This window comes from Gymnoscopelus braueri (assembly GCF_963280865.1).
Source record: "Gymnoscopelus braueri genome assembly, chromosome: 14".
In the NCBI taxonomy this organism is placed as follows: Eukaryota; Metazoa; Chordata; class Actinopteri; order Myctophiformes; family Myctophidae; genus Gymnoscopelus; species Gymnoscopelus braueri.
In genome coordinates, this window is record NC_137619.1 from 39355501 (window position 1) to 39375688 (window position 20188).

General features: G+C 41.0%; 1 protein-coding gene across 2 annotated transcripts; it reads left to right on the forward strand.

The window, feature by feature from the left end:
• The first annotated feature begins 4496 nt into the window (after positions 1 to 4496).
• Positions 4497 to 19435, forward strand: LOC308099794 (spastin-like). Of its 2 annotated transcripts, XM_080448588.1 has the most exons (18): positions 4497 to 4537; positions 4689 to 4808; positions 7603 to 7686; positions 8267 to 8350; positions 11745 to 11902; positions 11995 to 12128; positions 12267 to 12360; positions 12469 to 12543; positions 13004 to 13075; positions 13194 to 13269; positions 13575 to 13666; positions 13871 to 13950; positions 16007 to 16049; positions 16201 to 16280; positions 16375 to 16445; positions 16547 to 16587; positions 17065 to 17210; positions 19153 to 19435. In XM_080448588.1, the coding sequence occupies exons 2-17, from the start codon at positions 4697 to 4699 to the stop codon at positions 17188 to 17190; spliced, it is 1422 nt and encodes a 473-aa protein (XP_080304714.1). In that variant the 5' UTR covers positions 4497 to 4537; positions 4689 to 4696; the 3' UTR covers positions 17191 to 17210; positions 19153 to 19435. The 2 variants fall into 2 exon arrangements, with proteins under 2 accessions (XP_080304714.1, XP_080304713.1); XM_080448587.1 differs by having other exon boundaries at positions 4502 to 4808.
• The last annotated feature ends 753 nt before the right edge of the window (positions 19436 to 20188 follow it).

The following is a 20188-nucleotide window of genomic DNA, read 5'->3' on the forward strand; positions in this document are numbered from 1 at the left end:
CAAATGCATATTCATTTGGGGGTCCTTGACATGAATATTATTTGAGAAACACTGGTTTAAACAAAATTACACAGCAAGCCCAAAATAAGCAAATACAGAAACAACAAGCCCACAAAACCTCAACTGCCAATTTTTACAAGCAACTTTACAGAAAAACAAGCCCAAAGTCGCTTATAATACGCGGATATGGCAACGCTCGTTGTTAACCGGCTGGGGAATTACAAAGTTAGCTGCTATAGTTCTGTACTGAACACTCGTTGTATTATCAGACAGCTCGAGAAAGGATGCGATCAAACAAAAGCTCTGGGCCATGTCGTCATCCAGTGGTGTGTAAGCAGTAGATGTAGTTGGTGGTCTATACACACACAGAAGAGGGATATCAGCAGACTTTGGTCTTATGGTCTACTACACACAGAACAGAGGGATATTGTTGACATATGCTCTCAATTGAAGTTGGGCCGCTATGTGGCCCTCACATCTAGCTGCAACACCTACATGCCACCGCCATGTGACTGATATGCCCATATATGGAGATCTGTGTGTCTGTCAGTCCTTGACCATATATGGAGATCTCTGTATTTGTCCGTCCTTGTCCCTTTTATTCCCATACATGGATTTGTCCAACTGCCCATACGTGCGTGGGTGCGTGCGTGGGTAGTGGTACGTGCGTGCGTGCATGCGTGCGTGCGTGCGTGCAAGAGGGGTAGGGGCTGAGAGAAAGATTTAAAGAATAAATACAGAATAACACTGTTGATAGACTGGAAAGCTACCAGATGAAGGCATGCTATTTTTATATGCCAATTTCCACAATCTTACTACTATATAATTGACAAAAGCTCAGAAAGTTCGGCAGTGATTTGCAAGCACATCACTCCATATGCCTCCAAGACCCGTCACAGACTGTTGATCAGAGCTATGGCTATGTTTTAGGCATCTTACCCCACCTCGATCAGTGATCGGACTCTCGGTTTGATTGATTCTCTGATTTGCCTATCAGACCCTCAGCCTGATCTGGCAGGTTGCCATAGCAACCAGATACAGGAAGTCTGACCTCTTTATCCAGGGGCGCCGTTTTGTGTCCGCGCGCGTGCGCGTGCGCGCGTAGCACGCACGTGCGTGCGGTTATTATCAGGGTTTGTTACCTTTTTAGGGGGGTTTTGCTACTTTAATGCGGTTAATTTGGTACCAAAAATGAAGTACTCCATGAAGTGAAGATGTCGGTGTTTTTTTCTTTTTCTTTTTTTGTGATGAGTTTGTCATGGGTGCTCTTCATTTCCAATGGGTGCTTTAGCCCCGAAGCACCCGCAGTATCGGCGCCCTTGTCTTTATCACATGACCGAGGTTGGGAGGATGGGACTAGAGGTTAGGGCCGCAAAGCAAAGCGGGGAGGGAGGAGAGGGGAGGAGAGGAGCCGAGAGGAGAGGCCAGAGAGGCCGGACTTCGCATGACGTGTGTGCAGAGCTATAATTAGGCCAGGTCGCCGTCATGGTTCAGAAATATCAGAAATAACACCACTAAAGCACGAGGAGGAAATTGACTATTTAGAGGGGATGACAGAGGAAATGTTTGGAGACGATGACAATGAGGAGTTTAAACGATGGTGCAATAGCGATGGTGTCTTAACTTTGAGCCAAGAAGACACCAGCCAAGTAAATAGGGAAGAACTTGAACAATACAATGTGGACAAGGATAAAGAGGATGATGATGTGAATCTGTTACACACACCACTAAAGCACGAGGAGGAAATTGACTATTTAGAAGGGATGACAGAAGAAATGTGTGAATTGTCACCCTGTCGTGGTGAAGCTTGTGTAGCCCTCAGATCCTGAGCCATCTACCCCTCTCGCACGCACGCACGCACATATGTGGATATATATACTGTTGTGCAGTCCCTTCACTCCCAGCATCTTGAGTGCCCTGATGAGAGACTGGCCGACGAATCCTCTGCATCCGACCTCGATGGGGTTGCATCGGGTCCTCCATCTCCTGCTTCGGCATTCGCCTGCCAGCTCCTCATACTTGGCCCTCTTCCTCTCAAAGGCCTCCTCCATCCGGTCTTCCAGGGAACAGTCAACACCAGCAGGACCACTTGCCTTGTTGTTTCTGACAGCAGGACCATGTCTGGCCTGAGTGTGGTCGCTGTGATGTTCTCCGGGAATTTGAGCTGTCTACCTATAGGTCGACCTTCAGCTGCCAGTCCCGAGCTGTTGCCAGCAGCCCCCCTGCTTGACTCAGGTTCTGCTGTGGCTTCTCCCCAGCCCTAACAAAGGCGATGGACTGCATTGTTGGTTGTTGGTGTTTGCTGGTGGAGATCCCTGTGCTGATGACCTCTGCGATGACCCGCAGCACTTGGTCATGGCGCCAGCTGTAACGCCCGTCTCCTAGTGCCCTTGGGCAGCAGCTCAGGATGTGCTCCAGCGATCCTCCTCTCTGGCAGAGAGGGCATAGTGGAGTCTCGGCCAAGCCCCAGTGGAAGAGGTTGGACGGGCTTGGGAGGACATCGTACACCGACTGAATGAGGAACTTGATCCGGAGTGGCTCAGATCTCCGTAGCTCTGTCCACGATATCTTCCGGTCAGCTGCCTCCTCCCATCGGGTCCACGTCCCTACGGTCCTACTGCAGCGACCCTGTCGTGGTGAAGCTTGTGTAGCCCTCAGATCCTGAGCCATCTAACCAAGACCTCAGTGGTGGGACAGGCGGAGGATGATGGCTGACTTTATGGGAGCATCACAACAGCTGGGATGGCAGATGAAGGCTGCAGCAGAAAAGGGCCCCCGGTCATCTGGACTCAATGCCACTGGATCCTGACCCAGATCTGTCAAGGACCGTTTGGTGGTTGTCCGTGCACCAGTCTCCCCTAAACACAGGTGTCCTCCATAAAGGGAGAGGACAGTCATACTTCCCTCAAGGCACCGCCGATGGAGTTGGGTTTAAATTCTAAAGACAATTATTAATATATTATATGACTATAATACCATAACAGGCCAAGAGACAACCAATACAGGCTATTCAACATGCTTAAGTATTGAACCACATTAATATAGCATTGCTAATGATATCTTGTTTTGCATAAAACAGCTGTCAAAGAAAGTACTATGGCTACTCTTTATCAGAAAGACTTAACAACTCTGACTAAAAATCTAAGACATACCACAAATGCTTGTTTAAACAGTAGTGTTTTTAAGTGGTTCTTAAAAATGTCCACTGAGGCTGCACCTCTCAAGACCTGTGGAAGGGCATTCCATACCTGTTTGTTCACAAGGCAGGTCATGTCATTTGTTAATGAGGTAATCAAACGTGGCACTGCACTGCCTTTAACAATATTAGAGACAATGGATAATGATGGTGCTGTTGTTCCCCAAATGGAAGGAACGTTTTAAGCCTGCTCTTAAACACACACACACACACACACACACACACACACACACACACACACACACACACACACACACACACACACACACACACACACACACACACACACACACACACACACACACATTGTATGGAAACATTTGTTAATTTGTCTCTGTATGTTTTACACTTCCTAAGATTAGCTATTTGCATATTTTTTTCCATTTTGGGGGAATATGTGTAAGATAGTGTTAAAAGATAGTTAAAAGATAGTTAAAGATAGATAAGATAGTGTCCCCATGGGACATTATTTCAGCCTGGTACCTGGCAGAATCTTAAAATACATCTTCAAGGATTGAGAAAATGTAGTCGGTAAGAAAAGTCCACCTTAAATATTTAGTAAAAACTGAATTATATATGTGATCTGAAAAATTTCCGCTTTGTTTTTGCGGTTTATGTTCCGTAATAGAGTCAAGATACTTAAATCTGAATAATAACCACTTTATTATTGAATTCTTTGGGTCCAAATTGTTTGGGGGAAATAATAATTTGTCTCTGTATGTGGTTTCCTTCAAAAGTTGTGCTCTTTTAATTTTTTTCCATTTTCTGGTTTGGGTTCGGGATATGTGTAATAAAGGGTTAAAATGAACACCATGGGGCATTTTTTCAGCCTGTTACCTGGCAGAATCTTAAAATACACACTTCAAGGATTAAGAAAAACCAGGTGGCAAAAAAAGAATCCACCCTATGCTCGTGGACCCCACTTAACTTTCTAGACTATTATGGACTGTGTTGTGTAGATGCACTGATTACCTACTGGTGGCAGCAGTAGGGGGCAGCAGTCAGTTTCACAGCGGTTTCAGGGGAACAACACATCTCGCGTAAACACCTAAACACACGCCACCATTGTTGCCATGTCGGCTTATTATAAGCGACTTTGGGCTTCTTTTTCTGTAAAGTAGCTTGTAAACATTGTGACGCGTTGGGAGCTTGTAGATCGGCTATTTTCAAATCGCCAATGCATTAGGTTAAATGCTCATGTGGCCTGGTTGCTTCTTTTGGGCTTGTTTTCCTAGACCTGGTTGCTTATTTCTCTCACACAAATCTGGCAACAATGACTGTGCCCCGCCCACCGGAACTATTGATCAAATCGAGCACAGTAATATTTTGGTCTTCCCTTAGGTTCCCTGTAAACATTTCAGCATTTATTTAATAGTATCGGTCAGGCTGGCTCTTGGATTTCAAGCTGGCCTTTAGAGTGTATAATCAACGTCCTCTCAGCTGTGTGTCTTCATTAACAGCCCCCTGCTGACTCAGCTGTGTGTTCTTCTAGAGAGAGCCATGTCGGCCCAAACAAACAGGAGCAGAGACAACGCTGAAGTGATTAAAAGTCAGCACAAGAAGGCGTTCGAATGCATTTCTGAGGCACTAAGGATCGATGAAGATGTTGGAGGTGCATTGCTCATAATCTGTTGATGATACATGTTGTTGTTCATTACATGTTGTGTCATTGTCTGGCAGTAAGGTTGGTTTAAGTAGCTATAAAGTTTAAACTATAGCTTGTTGTTGATAGCTACAGTAGGTGGCTATATAGTGACTTTGACCAGTTTCACTTTCAAAACCGTTGCATCATGCATGTCACACAAACAGAATGCGGCACGCACACACGACACCAATGGTTTTGATCATGTGGATTGTGGAAGTTAAATGGTGGATTTGTGGATAGGACTATATGGAAACATTTGTTGGATCAACAAAACGCATCGCATTCTGTTTGTGTGACATGCACAAGGTTTTGAAAGTGAAACTGGTCAAAGTCACTGACCACCTATAGCTTTGTTGATATACACAACTGTCAGAATGATCAGTGGTGGAAAAAGTACTCAAATGTTTTACTTGAGTAAAAGTATCAATACTGCAATGTAGAAATACTCTGTTACAACTTGTAAAAGTCCGGAATCCAAAATTGACCTGAGTAAAAGTACAAAAGTATATTGGTATCAAAATGTACTTACTACCTAAAGTAGAAAGTACTCATCCTGCAGAAGAATGTCCCGTTGTTGTCACAAGCAGGGGTCATCACCATGGCAACTTGTGATGGACATTTTCATTAATATTTCATTTTTGCTACGGACATGCAAAATAATCATCTTACCAAAAATACAGTGGCCTAGCCGTAAATGTATACAAATGGACTCTTAATGTGTCATAGGGTCTATTCCAATGTGCTGCACATTTTTAAAACAATAGTATGGCTATGTCTGCATTAACTACTGAGCCACTTAACCACCGAGATTCAATCCTAATTATTTTTGGATAATAATAATTGAGTCTCATCAGTACAGACAGTGCTTCAACCTCAAAAGGGCCACTTAGTTGCAAAGGTGAGTGGGTGCGTATTATACATCATATGCCTAATATAGAGATTGCTGGCTTTTCAAAAGACAGTGTTACTTGAGGACAGAAGGAGATCAAGTTCTACCAGCTAAACCACTTGGTTTGGCAAGGTACGGTAGCTAATGGATTCCATTAAGGTGATCAGGTATTCTCTGTTGATGAGAAAGTCCAAGGCATGCACATGTAACAATGGAAAAAGACACACCCTACAAGCTACACTTGATTTGTTTTGATTTATTAGACATAATAAGTACATATTAAATGCTTCTCACGGAAACGTCAAGGATAAAATCCCAATGGAACACTGGAACAAGGAAACTTGGGAGACAAAAAGGATGTGTACATGATGAATGATTAATGAGACAGATTTTAATTGAATGCAGTGTCACAATAGTTTAATGTGAAGGCACCTAACTTTGATCAGACGTGAGCTAACTTTTAGGTTGGAGGAGGTCCTAGGCTGTGGATGGAGGGTTTCCATGGATTAGTAGTGTTATTATAGTTGTGAATTATTGAAACTCCAAACATGGAATATACTTGGACCATGCCACATTTAATGCTTGTCTCAGGACTGCCACCTGCCAGTATACAGTCAGTGGATAACTTCCCACAGTGTCCAGGTTTTCGAAAGTTTAGCTACCACTTTAACCCTGACATCCCAATTTTGGGTATGTCTTTATATGCTAAAAAGATTAGAAAATGACTGATCTACAAGCTCACATTCACAACATGCTGTGATGTGCTGTGATTGATTGATTTGGCTAATAATAATCCAGCTTGTAGATCGGCTTTCCCCCCCCAAATAATATTTTATTTATTTATTTGATAAGTGGCTTGTTTTAAAATGTGTAGCGCTGTGGAATAGACAATATGGCACATCATTTAAAAAAAAAAGCACATTTAGCTATTTTCACAGAATTGAGGCAACTATTAGCAATCATTTCCTTTAGCTGTCTTGTTGCCTTCACCATATTTTCAAATGACCGAAATGTATATACTGTAGGGCTGATTTGAAGTGGTTAATGTATGTTTTGTAATAATAATCAAAATCTACCAGTAACCAAAGTTTTCAAATAATTGTAGTGGAGTAAAAGGACAATATTTGCCTCTGAGATGTAGTGGAGTAGAAGTAAAAGTACAGGAATTTGGAAATGACCCTGTAAAGTGTACTTAAGTACAGTGCTTGAGTAAATCTACTTGGTTACTCTACACCACTGGCTACATTACTGTCAGAATGACGTAGCTTTCTTTATTCTCCATGCAGCTGGTAGCTTGACAAAAGCTACATCACTACACTTACAGTGGCACATAAACATAAAATATAGCACCACAGTGTTATTATGAGTGCTGTTTATCCACCACAAAAGAAAGAGAGAATGTCTTACCGCAGGGGTCTTCAACAAGGGGTCCGGGACCTCAGAGTTACTACGGGGGGTCCGCCAAATCCTTGTGTGATGGGGAACATTAGCCAAAAATAGCAGATCTACAAGCTCACAACACCTCGCAGCGTGAGGCGTTATGAGCTTGTAGATCGGTTATTTTCAGGGAGTTGCTGTAGAGGGGGAAAAAGAGCAGACAAAGTACAGAGCCAACGGTCAAGTTGACTAAATATTGAGGGTTTAAAAGGTTAACTATCTGAAAATACACATTAGAATGCATCCAATGAACTATTAAAAAGTTTAATCTGCAAACCAATTTTTTGCAATATGTAGTGGGGGGGTCCCTGCTTCATCTCTCTCTCAGCTAGGGGGTCCTTGGCCTGAAAAACGTTGAAGACCCCTGTCTTACAGTGTCATGTTATGTTTTATTCAATCGCTACTGTCATAACATGCTCTGTGGAATCATGGCAGGTGTGAAGGAAGATGCTGTCCAGTGGTACAAGAAAGGCATTGCTGAGCTTGACCGGGGTATTGCAGTTGAGGTCACAGGACAAGGTGATGTATGATGATGCAGTATGAACAGTGGTGGAAAAAGTACTCAAATTCTTTACTTTAGTAAAAGTACCAATACTGCAAAATAGAAATACTCTGTTACAAGTAAAAGTCCAGAATTCAAAATTTACTTGAGTTAAAGTACAAAAGTATTGGCATCAAAATGTACTTAAAGTACCAAAAGTAAAAGTACTAAAATGTTTGAAAATAGCAGATCTACAAGCTATTTTCAAATAGCCTATGCATAAAACAGGGCTAAAGTGATAAATGTATGTTTCATAATATCATAATTTATATCTGAAAAGTAACTAGTAACTAAAGTTCTGATATAATTGTAGTGGAGTAAAAGTACAATATTTGCCTCTTGAGATGTAGTGGAGTAGAAGTAAAAGTGTTGGAAATTGGAAATACTCAAGTAAAGTACAAATACCTCAAAATTGTACTTCACAGTACTTAAGTAAATGTACTTAGTTACTTTCCACCACTGAGTATGAATAATCAATTATGCAGCTAGAAACATCAGTGAGTAGTGTCTGTGGTAGAGCTGCTCTCATGTGACCGTTGCTCTGTGTTTTGTTTCTAGGAGAGCAATATGATCGGTCAAAGAGACTTCAAGATAAAATGGTGACTAATCTCACCATGGCAAAAGAAAGACTTGCACTATTGGGTAAGTGAGCATGGTGGCATGGGGCCATCTTAACTCATTAAGACCGGGAACGCGTCCGTGTCATTTTTAGATTTCTTTGGCTATTCAAAAATAGCAGATCTACAAACGCTACGAGCTTGTAGATCTGCTATTTTTGGAAAAATTGCGAATATTTGTGCAAAAATCTGAATATAAATATAGTTTTAAAGCAAACATTTGTAACTCAAATCTTTGCTTCTGGGGGTCCCTGGAACGAAATATTTTGAGATGGGGGTCTGCGGCCAAATACATATCATTTTGGGGGTCCTTGACATGAAAAAGTTTGAGAACCACTGATATACTGTAGCACCATAGTTAAAAAAAAAAAAACTGCTAGGATTTTAGATTTAGAAGACAATTTGTTGAATCAGCCTCGGGTCTTAATGGGTTAAAAAAAAGAAGTGTTGAGTTGTGAATAACTAGAGTTGACAGTGATGAAGACCCGTGCTGCTGACTGTGTTTACCTACCTACCATATGCCAAATGATATCCCTGGGGTATCTGTCAGAAATCAATCACTTTTGGACCTTAGGGTGAGGTACAATAGTGATTTATTCACCACATTCTGAAATGATGGATCTCCACAAACACGATCGTCTCCATCCAAATCATGAAGGATCTTGTCTTTTATGCATGAACATCGAACTCACACTACATCCCTGCAAAGCCTTCATAGACACACTGTAAGTCCCACACTGACATCTCCAAATACATTAGTAAGTACTTCTGAAATTACCCCTTTATTCATCAACTAAGCCTAGGTGAACAATAACAACCCTTTGATGATACCTACCCGAGTATTCACTATTTGAAGTGTACTGTACATAATCAGTCACTCGAACATAAACTTAAAGGGCAAGACCACTTTGGTAGAGGTTTGGGTTGTGTAGTTACCTTGCCATGATGTAACTCCAAAGGTGGGCAAGAAATAAAAAATAATTGCTCCATTGATTAGAAATTGATAATTCAAAATATGCTCCTCATTGACTTACATCGTACGGTAAAACAGCTCTCAAAGTCACTCTTTTAGCCCATAAACAAACGCAAACAAAGTTGATTCAGACAATATAGAACATCACCAAACCCAGTACTGTTTTTTTTTTTTTATAATCCGGATCCGCGGATCCGGATCCAGATCTTCAAATAGTAAAATCAACAGGAAGTTGACATTTTTATTAAAAAAACAAACAGTACTGGGTTTGGTGAGGTTCTATATTGTCTGAATCAGCTATGTTTGGGTTCATTTATGTGCTAAAAGAGTGACTTTGAGAGCTGTTTTACCGTACAATGTAAGTCAATGAGGAGCATATTTTTTATTATCAATTTCTAATCAATGGAGCAATTATTTTTGATTTCTTGCCCACCTTTGGGGTTACATCATGGCACAACCCAAACCTCTACCAAAGTGGTCTTACCCTTTAAAGGGATATTTCACTTTCAAAAAACTTTGGGTCATTTTATCTTCTACTCAGGCTTTTGTGAGCCCTCCAGACCGTTTTTAAGTTGCTTGATTCATTATTTAGATATTTGATATTCATTTTATCAGACACGCCCCCTTCCTATACAAGCCCATTATAACTTAAAACTTTTTAACATGAAATATCCCTTTAATTGCCTTCAACGTGTAGAGGGGAAAGAGCTGGAAGGGGGCCGTTATTTATGTTAATCACGTTCCTGCAAAAGTTCAGGATGCTGTCACCACCAGACCAAAACGTTGTAAATGTCCTGTTCTGAGGATTAAGATGGGACCTACATCTGTGGTTGTTGAACGAGTATACAGACCCCCTTTCGCTGATCTAGGTTCTATTGATGCAATAGCGAACCTACTTTTTGATAATCATATATGATATAAATTATGATATCATGGCATCTGGCATGATGACAAATTTATGTAATTATAACATTAGGAACCTTGCTGGCAAGTTATATGATAAAATATTAACTCTTTATGTAGAAATACATTTAGCTGTCCCTTATTGTGTAGGGAGAGGATTGTCGAATCAACTTTACTACTGATTGTAAGCTGTAGACATACTGCTGCCTTCCTCCATACCTACTGTAGGTTTGTTACTGATGATGGCTTTAAAACTCGCCACTGTATCCTTTATGATGAGGTCGGTTGGTCTTCTCTGTCTGAGAGATGCAATGGTCACTGGTATCTGTATATCTCTGAAGCCCTAGTTGGAAAGTTACATCCTATTATTACAGTATATTACTGCTATGTTGCATTGGAACTCAGTCTGGTCCACTTTTTACGTTGCTCCAGTGAGTGGCTGGTTCTCTGGGGGCCTCAGTCATGCTAGGACTGATGGTAAGACTGGACTCTGTTCAGTGTTCTTGGAATTTCCTGCGCCGTGACTTGAAACTGAATTTTCTTGTCCCGCCTGGACATTTTAGGATTATGATAGAAATCCATTACCAGATCCATTACCAGACTGTAATTGTTTTAGCTGAATCTATTGTTGATTTGTATGTTTATACCTTTTTTAAACAGTCTACTGTTTATTCTGTCTATTCGGTTTTAACAGTTTATTCCTTTTTTAACTGTTTTGCTTCTTAACAATTTAAGCCCTATTTTATACTTTGGTACAATGTTGTAGCACGGTGAAAATAGCTGATCTACAGGTTCAACGCGTTGCATCGCGAGGCGTTATGAGCTTGTTGATCTTCCATTTGTGAACATGTTCGTCATTTTTAGAATGACATTCCCAACATAGGAATGCCAGTTTGTAAGTGGTTAAATAAATGATTGTTTGTTTTTTGTGAATTGTAATCTTGCATCATTGCTTAAAGGTAGGGTAAGTGATATTTTTGGGTTAAAACAAAAAGTATTTTTTTTAAAGGTTAAAGCACTATATTCTGATAGTAATCATTGCTATAGAGTGTTTGTTCAGTAACAGGAGTCTCCCCGTCTCTCCAGCTCTATAATAAACAGAAAATACATTTTCCGGTAGGTGTCAAAATCTCAGCCAATCAGGAGAAAGTACCACTTTTTAAGCTTCATTTTTATAGTGTTCCAGTTCCAATTTTGCCTGCTCATTTCTTAGTGTCATCACTTCCAATTTCACTTGTTTAATCTATATCCTGATTGAGTTCTCTATCCTGATTGGATAAAATTGGAAATGAAACTGAAACTGAAACGAAAATGCATTTTCTGTTTTATAAAGAGCTGGAGAGACATGGAGACTCCTTATATGGACAGGACACTCTATAGTAACGAGCACTATCAGAACATAGACCCATTTTGCAATTATTTGAATAATTGCAAATCACTTACCCTACCTTTAAACAGTTATTCAAGATTAAATAAAGATTGAATTAATTAATGATTTCTGAGAGAATGCTGCCCCAATATTAAAACGTATCCCCTTTCACAGAAGCTACACTGGCATCTAAAAGGAAAAACTATCCTCAGAATGTCTCAAATGAACTCTCACCCAAGTCAAAGCCTGGACTAAAAAGCCAGACTGGAGCAGGTGGTGCATCAAAACCCTCCGCTACTTTCAGACCAGCTCCCAGATCCTGTGATGTTAAGGTGAGGTTTGTTTTTTAAGCTGTGTAGATGCATATACTGTCAAATTGCTTTTGGTAGGTCATGGATTTAAATGTGTGTTAATATTCCTCAAGGTTACACCAAGAGTGGGAAAAGTGCAAAATGGAAAACCTTCAGCCGTGAAGCAGCCCAGAAAGACGGACATGAAAAACTTTAAGAATGTGGACAGCAAATTGGCCAACTTGATTCTTAATGAAATTGTTGACAGGTATTTATAGGGGAGGCTCTTCTTACCACATTTAATGGGGTTTTGTTGTACTGATAGTGAAACTGTCAGCATTATTAAACAAACAAACTGCAAATGTATATAGTGTTGCTTTCTTCTGTTTTCTTTTTTTCACCACAGTGGTGCAGCTGTTTGCTTTGACGACGTTGCTGGTCAGGATCTGGCCAAGCAAGCCCTCCAGGAGATCGTCATCCTTCCTTCAATAAGACCAGAGGTAATCACTTAAAGAATAAAGAGATATTTAAATTTTCTGGTGTCATTTGTACCACAAAAAAATATATAAGCTAATTCAGTGTTGTTGTTCTTTATGTTGACACTTTAGCTGTTTACTGGCCTGAGAAGTCCAGCACGTGGGTTGCTTTTATTTGGTCCTCCAGGAAATGGGAAGACCATGTTGGTAAGTTACATGAGTCATTTCCAGCGCAAAATAGCAATTTAATACGGATCAAAATGTGTTATGGTGCGTGGTAGCGCTTTTAACTGGGTACATCAAACTGAAATGTACAGCCATTGCGTATTTACAATTTAGGCACTTGGCAGATGTTCTTATCCAGAGCATCTCATCTGCATAGTATATTTAGCATCTATGACAAAATAGGCAACAAGAAGGGATACTAGGAGTGAGGTGGAGTCTGAAGAGGTGAATTTTCAGATTTATTGGAAAATGTGGAGTGAGTCTGCGGTCTTTACTGAGGGGGAGAGGTCATTCCACAGCTTGGGAGCCAGGAGAGAGTCTAGGTCGCTTGGAGCGATGTCCAGCATTTTGTAGAGATCTAATAGTGTGCGTAGGGGTGGAACTTATCCTGGAGTAACAGGGTGTCATGCCCTTGATTTCCTTGTCGTTTCCTTTTAACCAGGCTAAAGCAGTTGCAGTGGAGTCGAAGGCTACATTCTTCAACATCAGTGCTGCCAGTCTGACTTCTAAATATGTAAGATTACACTTGAAGTTTAGGTTTTGTATGTAGGACCCCACAGTAGGCTTCATGGTACTGTATGTCGAAGGTAGGGAACAAAAGTCATTGTCTGGTCTTGCTGTCGCCACCACAGGTGGGAGAGGGTGAGAAGCTTGTCCGAGCTCTGTTCGCTGTTGCCAGGGAATTACAGCCTTCGATCATCTTTATTGGTTAGTGTTCAAAGTCTAACAAAACATATGTTTTCTTTACTTGTTTTTGCTTTTTTATTTTGATAAATGTGAAGGGTGGTGCTGTCTATCTGCCCACCACCGCGGAGGTTGTGGGTTCGAATCCACCTTGATACATCTGGCTTTGGCAGCAGTGACAACACAGAAATGTGTGTGGGGAGGAATTAATTGGCATAACGACTTAATTGGGGAGAAAAACTACAAATCTATTAAAAATAAATCTGAGGATAATGAAATATCAACTAATTTATATCTCTTATTGTTTTTTCTCTGAAATATTCATCCAGATGAAATTGACAGCCTGCTTTGTGAAAGAAGGGAAGGAGAACATGACGCTAGTCGTCGATTAAAAACCGAATTCCTCATTGAGTTTGATGGGGTAAGAAGAGTAACATATTTGCCATCCGTTGACCATTATCCACATGTCAGCCATTTTGCTCTTAGGAAGCTGCCTGAGCATAGTCAGGGCAGCTGAGGCTTTACATTGAACTCTGTGTGCATTACTCACATTTTTGTCAGGAGCTTTCTGTTATTTTACTAGTGACCTATGACATGCTTTCATGAGAGATCTTCTTGGTTTCAGGTGCAGTCAGAGGGAGATCAGAGAGTGTTGGTAATGGGAGCCACTAACAGGCCTCAGGAGCTTGATGAAGCAGTACTCAGGTACAAGCAGTCATTCATGTTATTCAGGGGTGAATTCACAAAATTATTGCACAGCTTTTGCGGCCGCTAAACCTGTACAGATAACAAAAAAAGAAACCATGTAATTCTCGCAGCATCCACAAAAGGCAAAATGCACCCTTAACTGTGCTGCCAACTCATCAGTAGAACTGGTACTGGTCTGGTACCAATGAGTACTGGCCCAATTCAAGCACTTTTTGTAACGCAAATTGAAAGAAAGTCCATCTGCTCAACCAGCAGACATTAGGGTCAGCCATGTCAAGTATTATTTCTGGACAAAAGACCATCAACTTGCCAGTGGTTGAGTCCATTGGCTCTAATAAAAGTGTGGTTGAGTCCATTGGCTCTAATAAAAGTATGCGTTTTGATTACTACACTAGAATTGTCAATTTTCAGGCTTATTATAAGCTGACATAATACCTCGGGCACCTGCTCCACAAACTCCTCGGTGACTGTCAAAGGTGCATCAGCAGCACATAAATAAGTAGTGCGTTGCAAAGCCACCATTTAAATTTTGCCACATGGATAACTGCAATCGACAAAACAAGGGCAAATTGCACTCGTGTTTATGCTGTAATATCATTCACAGATTTAGCTCAATATCCTTTTTGAATTAGACCTTAAAGGAGAATTCCGCCCGACGCTTTTCTTACCTTTTTATATGAAGATATGATGTCCTAGGACGAGTGGTACAGTAGAAAAATGTCATTACTCCATCCCGGGTCCGCCGCAGCTAGAAACCCGTGCAAGAAAATCGCGTATTGTAATAGCTTTTTTTTTTTTTTGTGAGATCTGACGGTTCATAGTGACAGAACACTATGCAACGTGATTGTCTTGAATGCGCCCCACCGGAAGTAGCGAGACTTCCGGTTGGGCGCCGGAAGTCCCCTTTAACACATTGAATGCCAAAAACGGTCCGGACCGTTTTTGAGGGTCCAAACGAGAAGTGCCGAAAACGGTCCGGACCGTTTTTGACCCAATTCTATTTTTATACGAGTGGCCCACGTGGGGCGCTAAAACGAAACTTTGACATCACCCAAGGAGTTTCAGAGAAGAAGAGGCTGGATGAGGCTCCATGTCAAAAATCCTTCCGGTCGGCGTTTTCAATGTTATCTCCTAGACTAAAAGCTTAATATCTCCATTTCTTTTTAATGTGGTGGAAACGAGCCGTTTCCGATCGGCGATCACGCTGCAATGGAGGATCGCGTTGGAAATATTATTGTTCCAGGCGTTAGTCGGGACCCTCCGCCGTCTCGCACGCACGCTTTGTTTACATGCACTTCCGCGTCGGGGCTTCTGCAGCACGAAACGTATAACGCAAGTGGATGGAAGAAATGCAGGCACTCAACATATAATATTTTAATAAACCTCTGGCACCCAATGTGTTAACACATTGAGTGCCAATCGCGTAGATCTACGCGAACCTAAATAATTGCGCAGCGTGCCAGTCGCGTAGATCTACGCAAAGTGGTCTTTTTTCTTTCTTTTTTTTGCAGGTTCACATTTCATTGTAGGCCTCGTTCGTCACGACACATTTCATTGTAGCTCCACCGGAAACTGAATTATCCATATCCGGAGATTTTCGTTCCCATCCGCCTCCACTCTAAAGCGGAAACTAAATCTCCATTTTCTCGGTTGTTGTTTTTCTCTTCGCTGATCGCTGTTTAACATAAACCGCTGTAGCTTCAAGATGGCGGATCGCAGATCGAAACGGTCTTCGCTGGGCGTCTCACACAGCTACCCTGTGTGTTTACAAACAGTTGAACGCGCGATTTTAACGGATTTAGCGAGGTCTGTGGCGACGTGAAAAAAACTAAAAAACAACAATAAATCGCTGGCACTGGTGAGTACATTATGATATTAAACTCTGGCGTGGAATGTGTTAAGACGGGGCAGAAAGTGGTTCATGCTGGTGATGCACAATTTATGGTGTTATCAGCGGCCACTATCCATATCTATTCTTAGTGAATTTGCCCCTCAGTGTTATTTTTGTGCAAGGAACTTCAGTGTGGTTCATAATTTTCTGTTTATCTTACAGGCGCTTTGCAAAGAGAATCTATGTGGCTTTACCAAATGAGGAGGTAACTATGGAGTAGAGTAGACCGAGGAGTGTTTTGATATTACTGATGAAATGTGCAGTTATTTCAGTGTGTCTTTTGATTACCTTTGAAATCTGAAAGGTGCAAGATGTTTGACTTAATAATTCATATGGTGTGGGTTTCTCATTCTCAGACAAGATTCAAGCTGCTCAAAAATCTTTTGGGAAAGCATGGGAATCCACTTAAGGAAAAAGAGATGGGCCATTTAGCAAAGTGAGTTCCAGTCCTACATTGCACGCAACTACTATTGTATGCCATAATGCTTAATTTTTTACATTTGGGTTAATTCTTGGGCATTTATTTTCAGAGTGAGTGTGGGTTACTCAGGAAGTGATCTGACTTCATTAGCCAAAGATGCTGCACTTGGGCCAATTAGGGGTAAGTTGTAATTAGTTGCTGAGATATTACTCGTACTTATATTTTGGCTTCTGTGTAGTCAATCAGCTTCTTATTGAGTAATAAAATAATCTTTAACACAGAATTGGGACCAACACAAGTCCGGAACATGGCTGCTAGTGAGGTGAGTTGATAAAATCTCAAAATGTAAAAAAGAAAAAACAAGGCCAATCCAGGTAGTGCACGTACCAAATTATACTATTTATGCGTAAGAACAATAAGGTCATTGAATTCATGTTGATATTGTGGTATGATAAACGGCTACATATCTGTCAGAGAGGGCCGGCACTCAACCTCAATATAAGTAGATGCATGGCAGGATTCTACCTCAACAGCAGGGGTATCAACTGTTTTTAAAGACACATACAAATCTCAAAACATTTGATTGATTTTAAGATTATGTTTTGTAATAAAGTTGGGGGATTAAACCACATAAGCCCTATATACTTCATCAGAGAGTGCTATGTTTAAATCTGTGGTTGACTACCATAAATGAAAAATCCAAACTGGATTATTATAGTATAATTACTTGATGGTTTTCGATAACTGTGCCTTTGTGTAAAACGTGTTACAACATGGTTATGTTTATTTGTATGTGCAGGTGCGGAACATCCAACTCAAAGACTTTGAAGATTCCTTGAAACGTATAAAACCCAGCGTCCACCCACAGACTCTTGATTTGTTTGCACGGTGGAACAAAGACTTTGGTGACACGACAGCTTTCTGAGCTAAATAAAGCTGCAATCGGTAAGTTTCATATCCTACCCGGGATTCGAACCCCGGTCTCCTGCATATGATACCAAACTTGAACCACTCTTTCAAGACAGAATCCCTGCTAGGCCAGGGGGGATATTGTGCTTATGAGCTTGAAGCAGTAAATACTTTCTTGGTCTTCTGTGTAGAATGGTACTGCCTTGGTCTTCTGTGTAGAAGGATACATTATTTTTCCAAGTCTTTGTAAAGCTTTTAAAGTAGTTTTTTTAAAGCTTCCCAGCGGTTGCCACGTTCACATTTTAAAACATGCATCAGTGTCATGCTGTAAAAAAAACAATATTATCACAGATGATAAACATTGCAAACAATGATGAGATCATCTTTGTCTGGAATTCCATCCGGACACGTGACTACCCAGATTGCATTTATATGGCTCCAGCTATTTCGGCTAACGTTATAGGCACCTCTAACAGGAGTGGGTTGTCGTTAGGATTTTATCAATTCCAATTCTGGTTATCGATTCCCCATTTTGGTTCTATAATGGTAAAAAAAAAAAAGAGGAAAAAGGTTCAAATGTTTAGATAACAAATCTTTAAGCGTTAAGTTAGTAAATATTATTTACTATTACAAATTGTCTATTAGTAATACCTGAGATGGAGCCAATAGTGAAATTGTGTCCAAACAAAATTGTCCCTGTAAATTGATTTTACCTCAATAATTGATAATAACTTTTAAGAAATGTAATGAATAGTAACGGCTTATACATTTATTCCATAACACAATGGAAATGCGTTGCAGTTAAAGGGGGAGATTTTGTTTCTGATGAAGTAAATGGGGGCCAAGCTTAACAAGAGCAAAACTATATTTAAAACATTCGCTTATAACCTCTACAGTGCAGCAGTCCTCCTTGGATTACACTGGTTGTTTTGGAGTTTATACATTTAATATCTCCATGGCTTCATGTGGTGGGTAATTGATAGGTAAGCGAACTACCCCTTTTTAAAACTTGTTGTACGCTTTATTTATAGGAAACCAATTGGACCCTTTTGGTATTGTATTTACCAGCAGTCTGGTCAATTCTTCCTCTATATTTCAGAAAGTAGGGCTGAATTAAAACGCCAGTGCCTGAGAGGCTGTGGAACACCAGTGGTAGGGTCCGAGATAGGACCATATCACTTCTGATTGAATAGGTGAATAGACGCCTTAAAGGACAACGTCACACTGATAAGAACCAGTATGCGCGTGCAGGCCGGCACCAAATGAACCCCACCGCTCATAAGATGCAATGTAAAAGTGGTCACAGCCTCACGTGTAAAAATGCATCCCAACAAACTTTCAGATGCTGTTTTTCTCCCAGTGTGGAGGAAGAATGCTTAGGATTTTTACTGTGATCTCTCGCTCTTGAAGTATGTAATCCTTGGTTTCTGTTGTGTGTAAACAATAATAGCAATTCAAAGCAGTTGTCCCCTAAACCCAACCTCCAGTGGCTGTCATAAGAACGGAGGGAGCGCTCTATGATCATGGCACCAGAACCTGCTCTTGCTCGCGCAGCCGCAGCCCGTCAAGCCTAATTTATGCTCCGTCCCGCACGCAGAGAACGGCCGAGAATAGCAGACCTCCAAGCTCACGACGGTCGCATCCGTGACGCGGTTGTGAGCTTGCGTGTCAGCTGTTCTCGGCGTGCAATACCGTTGCGGGGTGAAGTGTATATATGTCTCGCTAGGGCGCACCCCACTAGCCAACAACACACAAGAGGGGGTTGAATGAACTGAAACCAGCACACCCCAAAACAACAGGTTTGGGGATCTGTTGGGAATTGATTACATGAAACAGTCACCTGTGCGTCCAGTCTCAATGTTGGTAAACAAAGAATTGGTCGATTGGCACGTACCTCCCCTCAGTTGGCTGGCCAATGGCTAGGCCACTGTCCATGGTGCTGAAGTATCACCACAGACCCTATGCTCTCCTCATTCAGATCCTCAACGTCTCCACACTGACCCCTGAGGAAGATCCAGAAGATCTATGAGCACCTGTTCACAAGGTCAACGACAAGGCAGTGGGCGGTTCATTTTATCTGCAGTCAAAGGTGGTGCAAAGGGATGGGAGCGTCTAGACGAGGAGCTCAGCATTCGAGTGGCACAGGACAGTCAGCGGAAACGGATACAGAAACGGAAGTATGACACTCGCCCAACCCTTCCCTTCCCTGTCCTCTGTAAATTATGATCTCAATAAAATCCATATCTTTTTCTTAAAGAAAAATAAGAGGTTGGTGTCATCCATGCGGTGAATTAATTTCAGTAGCCTCCAACTCTGAGAGACTGTAATACATGTGTTTTTTGAATAATGTATTAAATGAATTAAATTTTTTAGCAAGAAAGGAAAAGTGTTTTGCCTATTTGCTCGAAGCTCATAAGCCTGATATCTCACCTGGCCTTCACTGAGCTGCAGTGACCTCTCCATCAGAGGAGGACATAAAACTTAAGGATTGCGGCCTTAAGGCATATAGTTGGGCCTAATAATGTATATATATAAAATGATTGCAGATAATATAAATATTGACACTTTAAAAAGCTTCCTCTTCTACAGGAGTGATTTGCTAATTCTGATTTGTTTACAGTTTTATGTGTTAAAGGACTTCCTTAGACATGTCCTACAATGATGTCATCTTTATTTTTAAGCATGCCATGCAAAAGTGTAATAACGGTCTCTGTCCTCAAGAGGACAGCAAACTTCTGCAACCATGGCATAACCTACTGTGACTTGAATTTAAATTATTGAATGCATTGGTCAGATTTTTTTTCATCCCGTTTACTAGTTCCATTGACTAGTATGAGCATAATAGAAAAAATATATTTGCCAAATTATACCCTAGTTAACCTTAACGCTGAACACCAGAGCTGTATTGTGTTCTAAGCTTGCAGAATCAAATACATCAATCGTCTTGACTCATTTGCCCATACAACATTTTATTTTTTATTGTACATTATTCAGTGGAACAGAATTGCTTTATA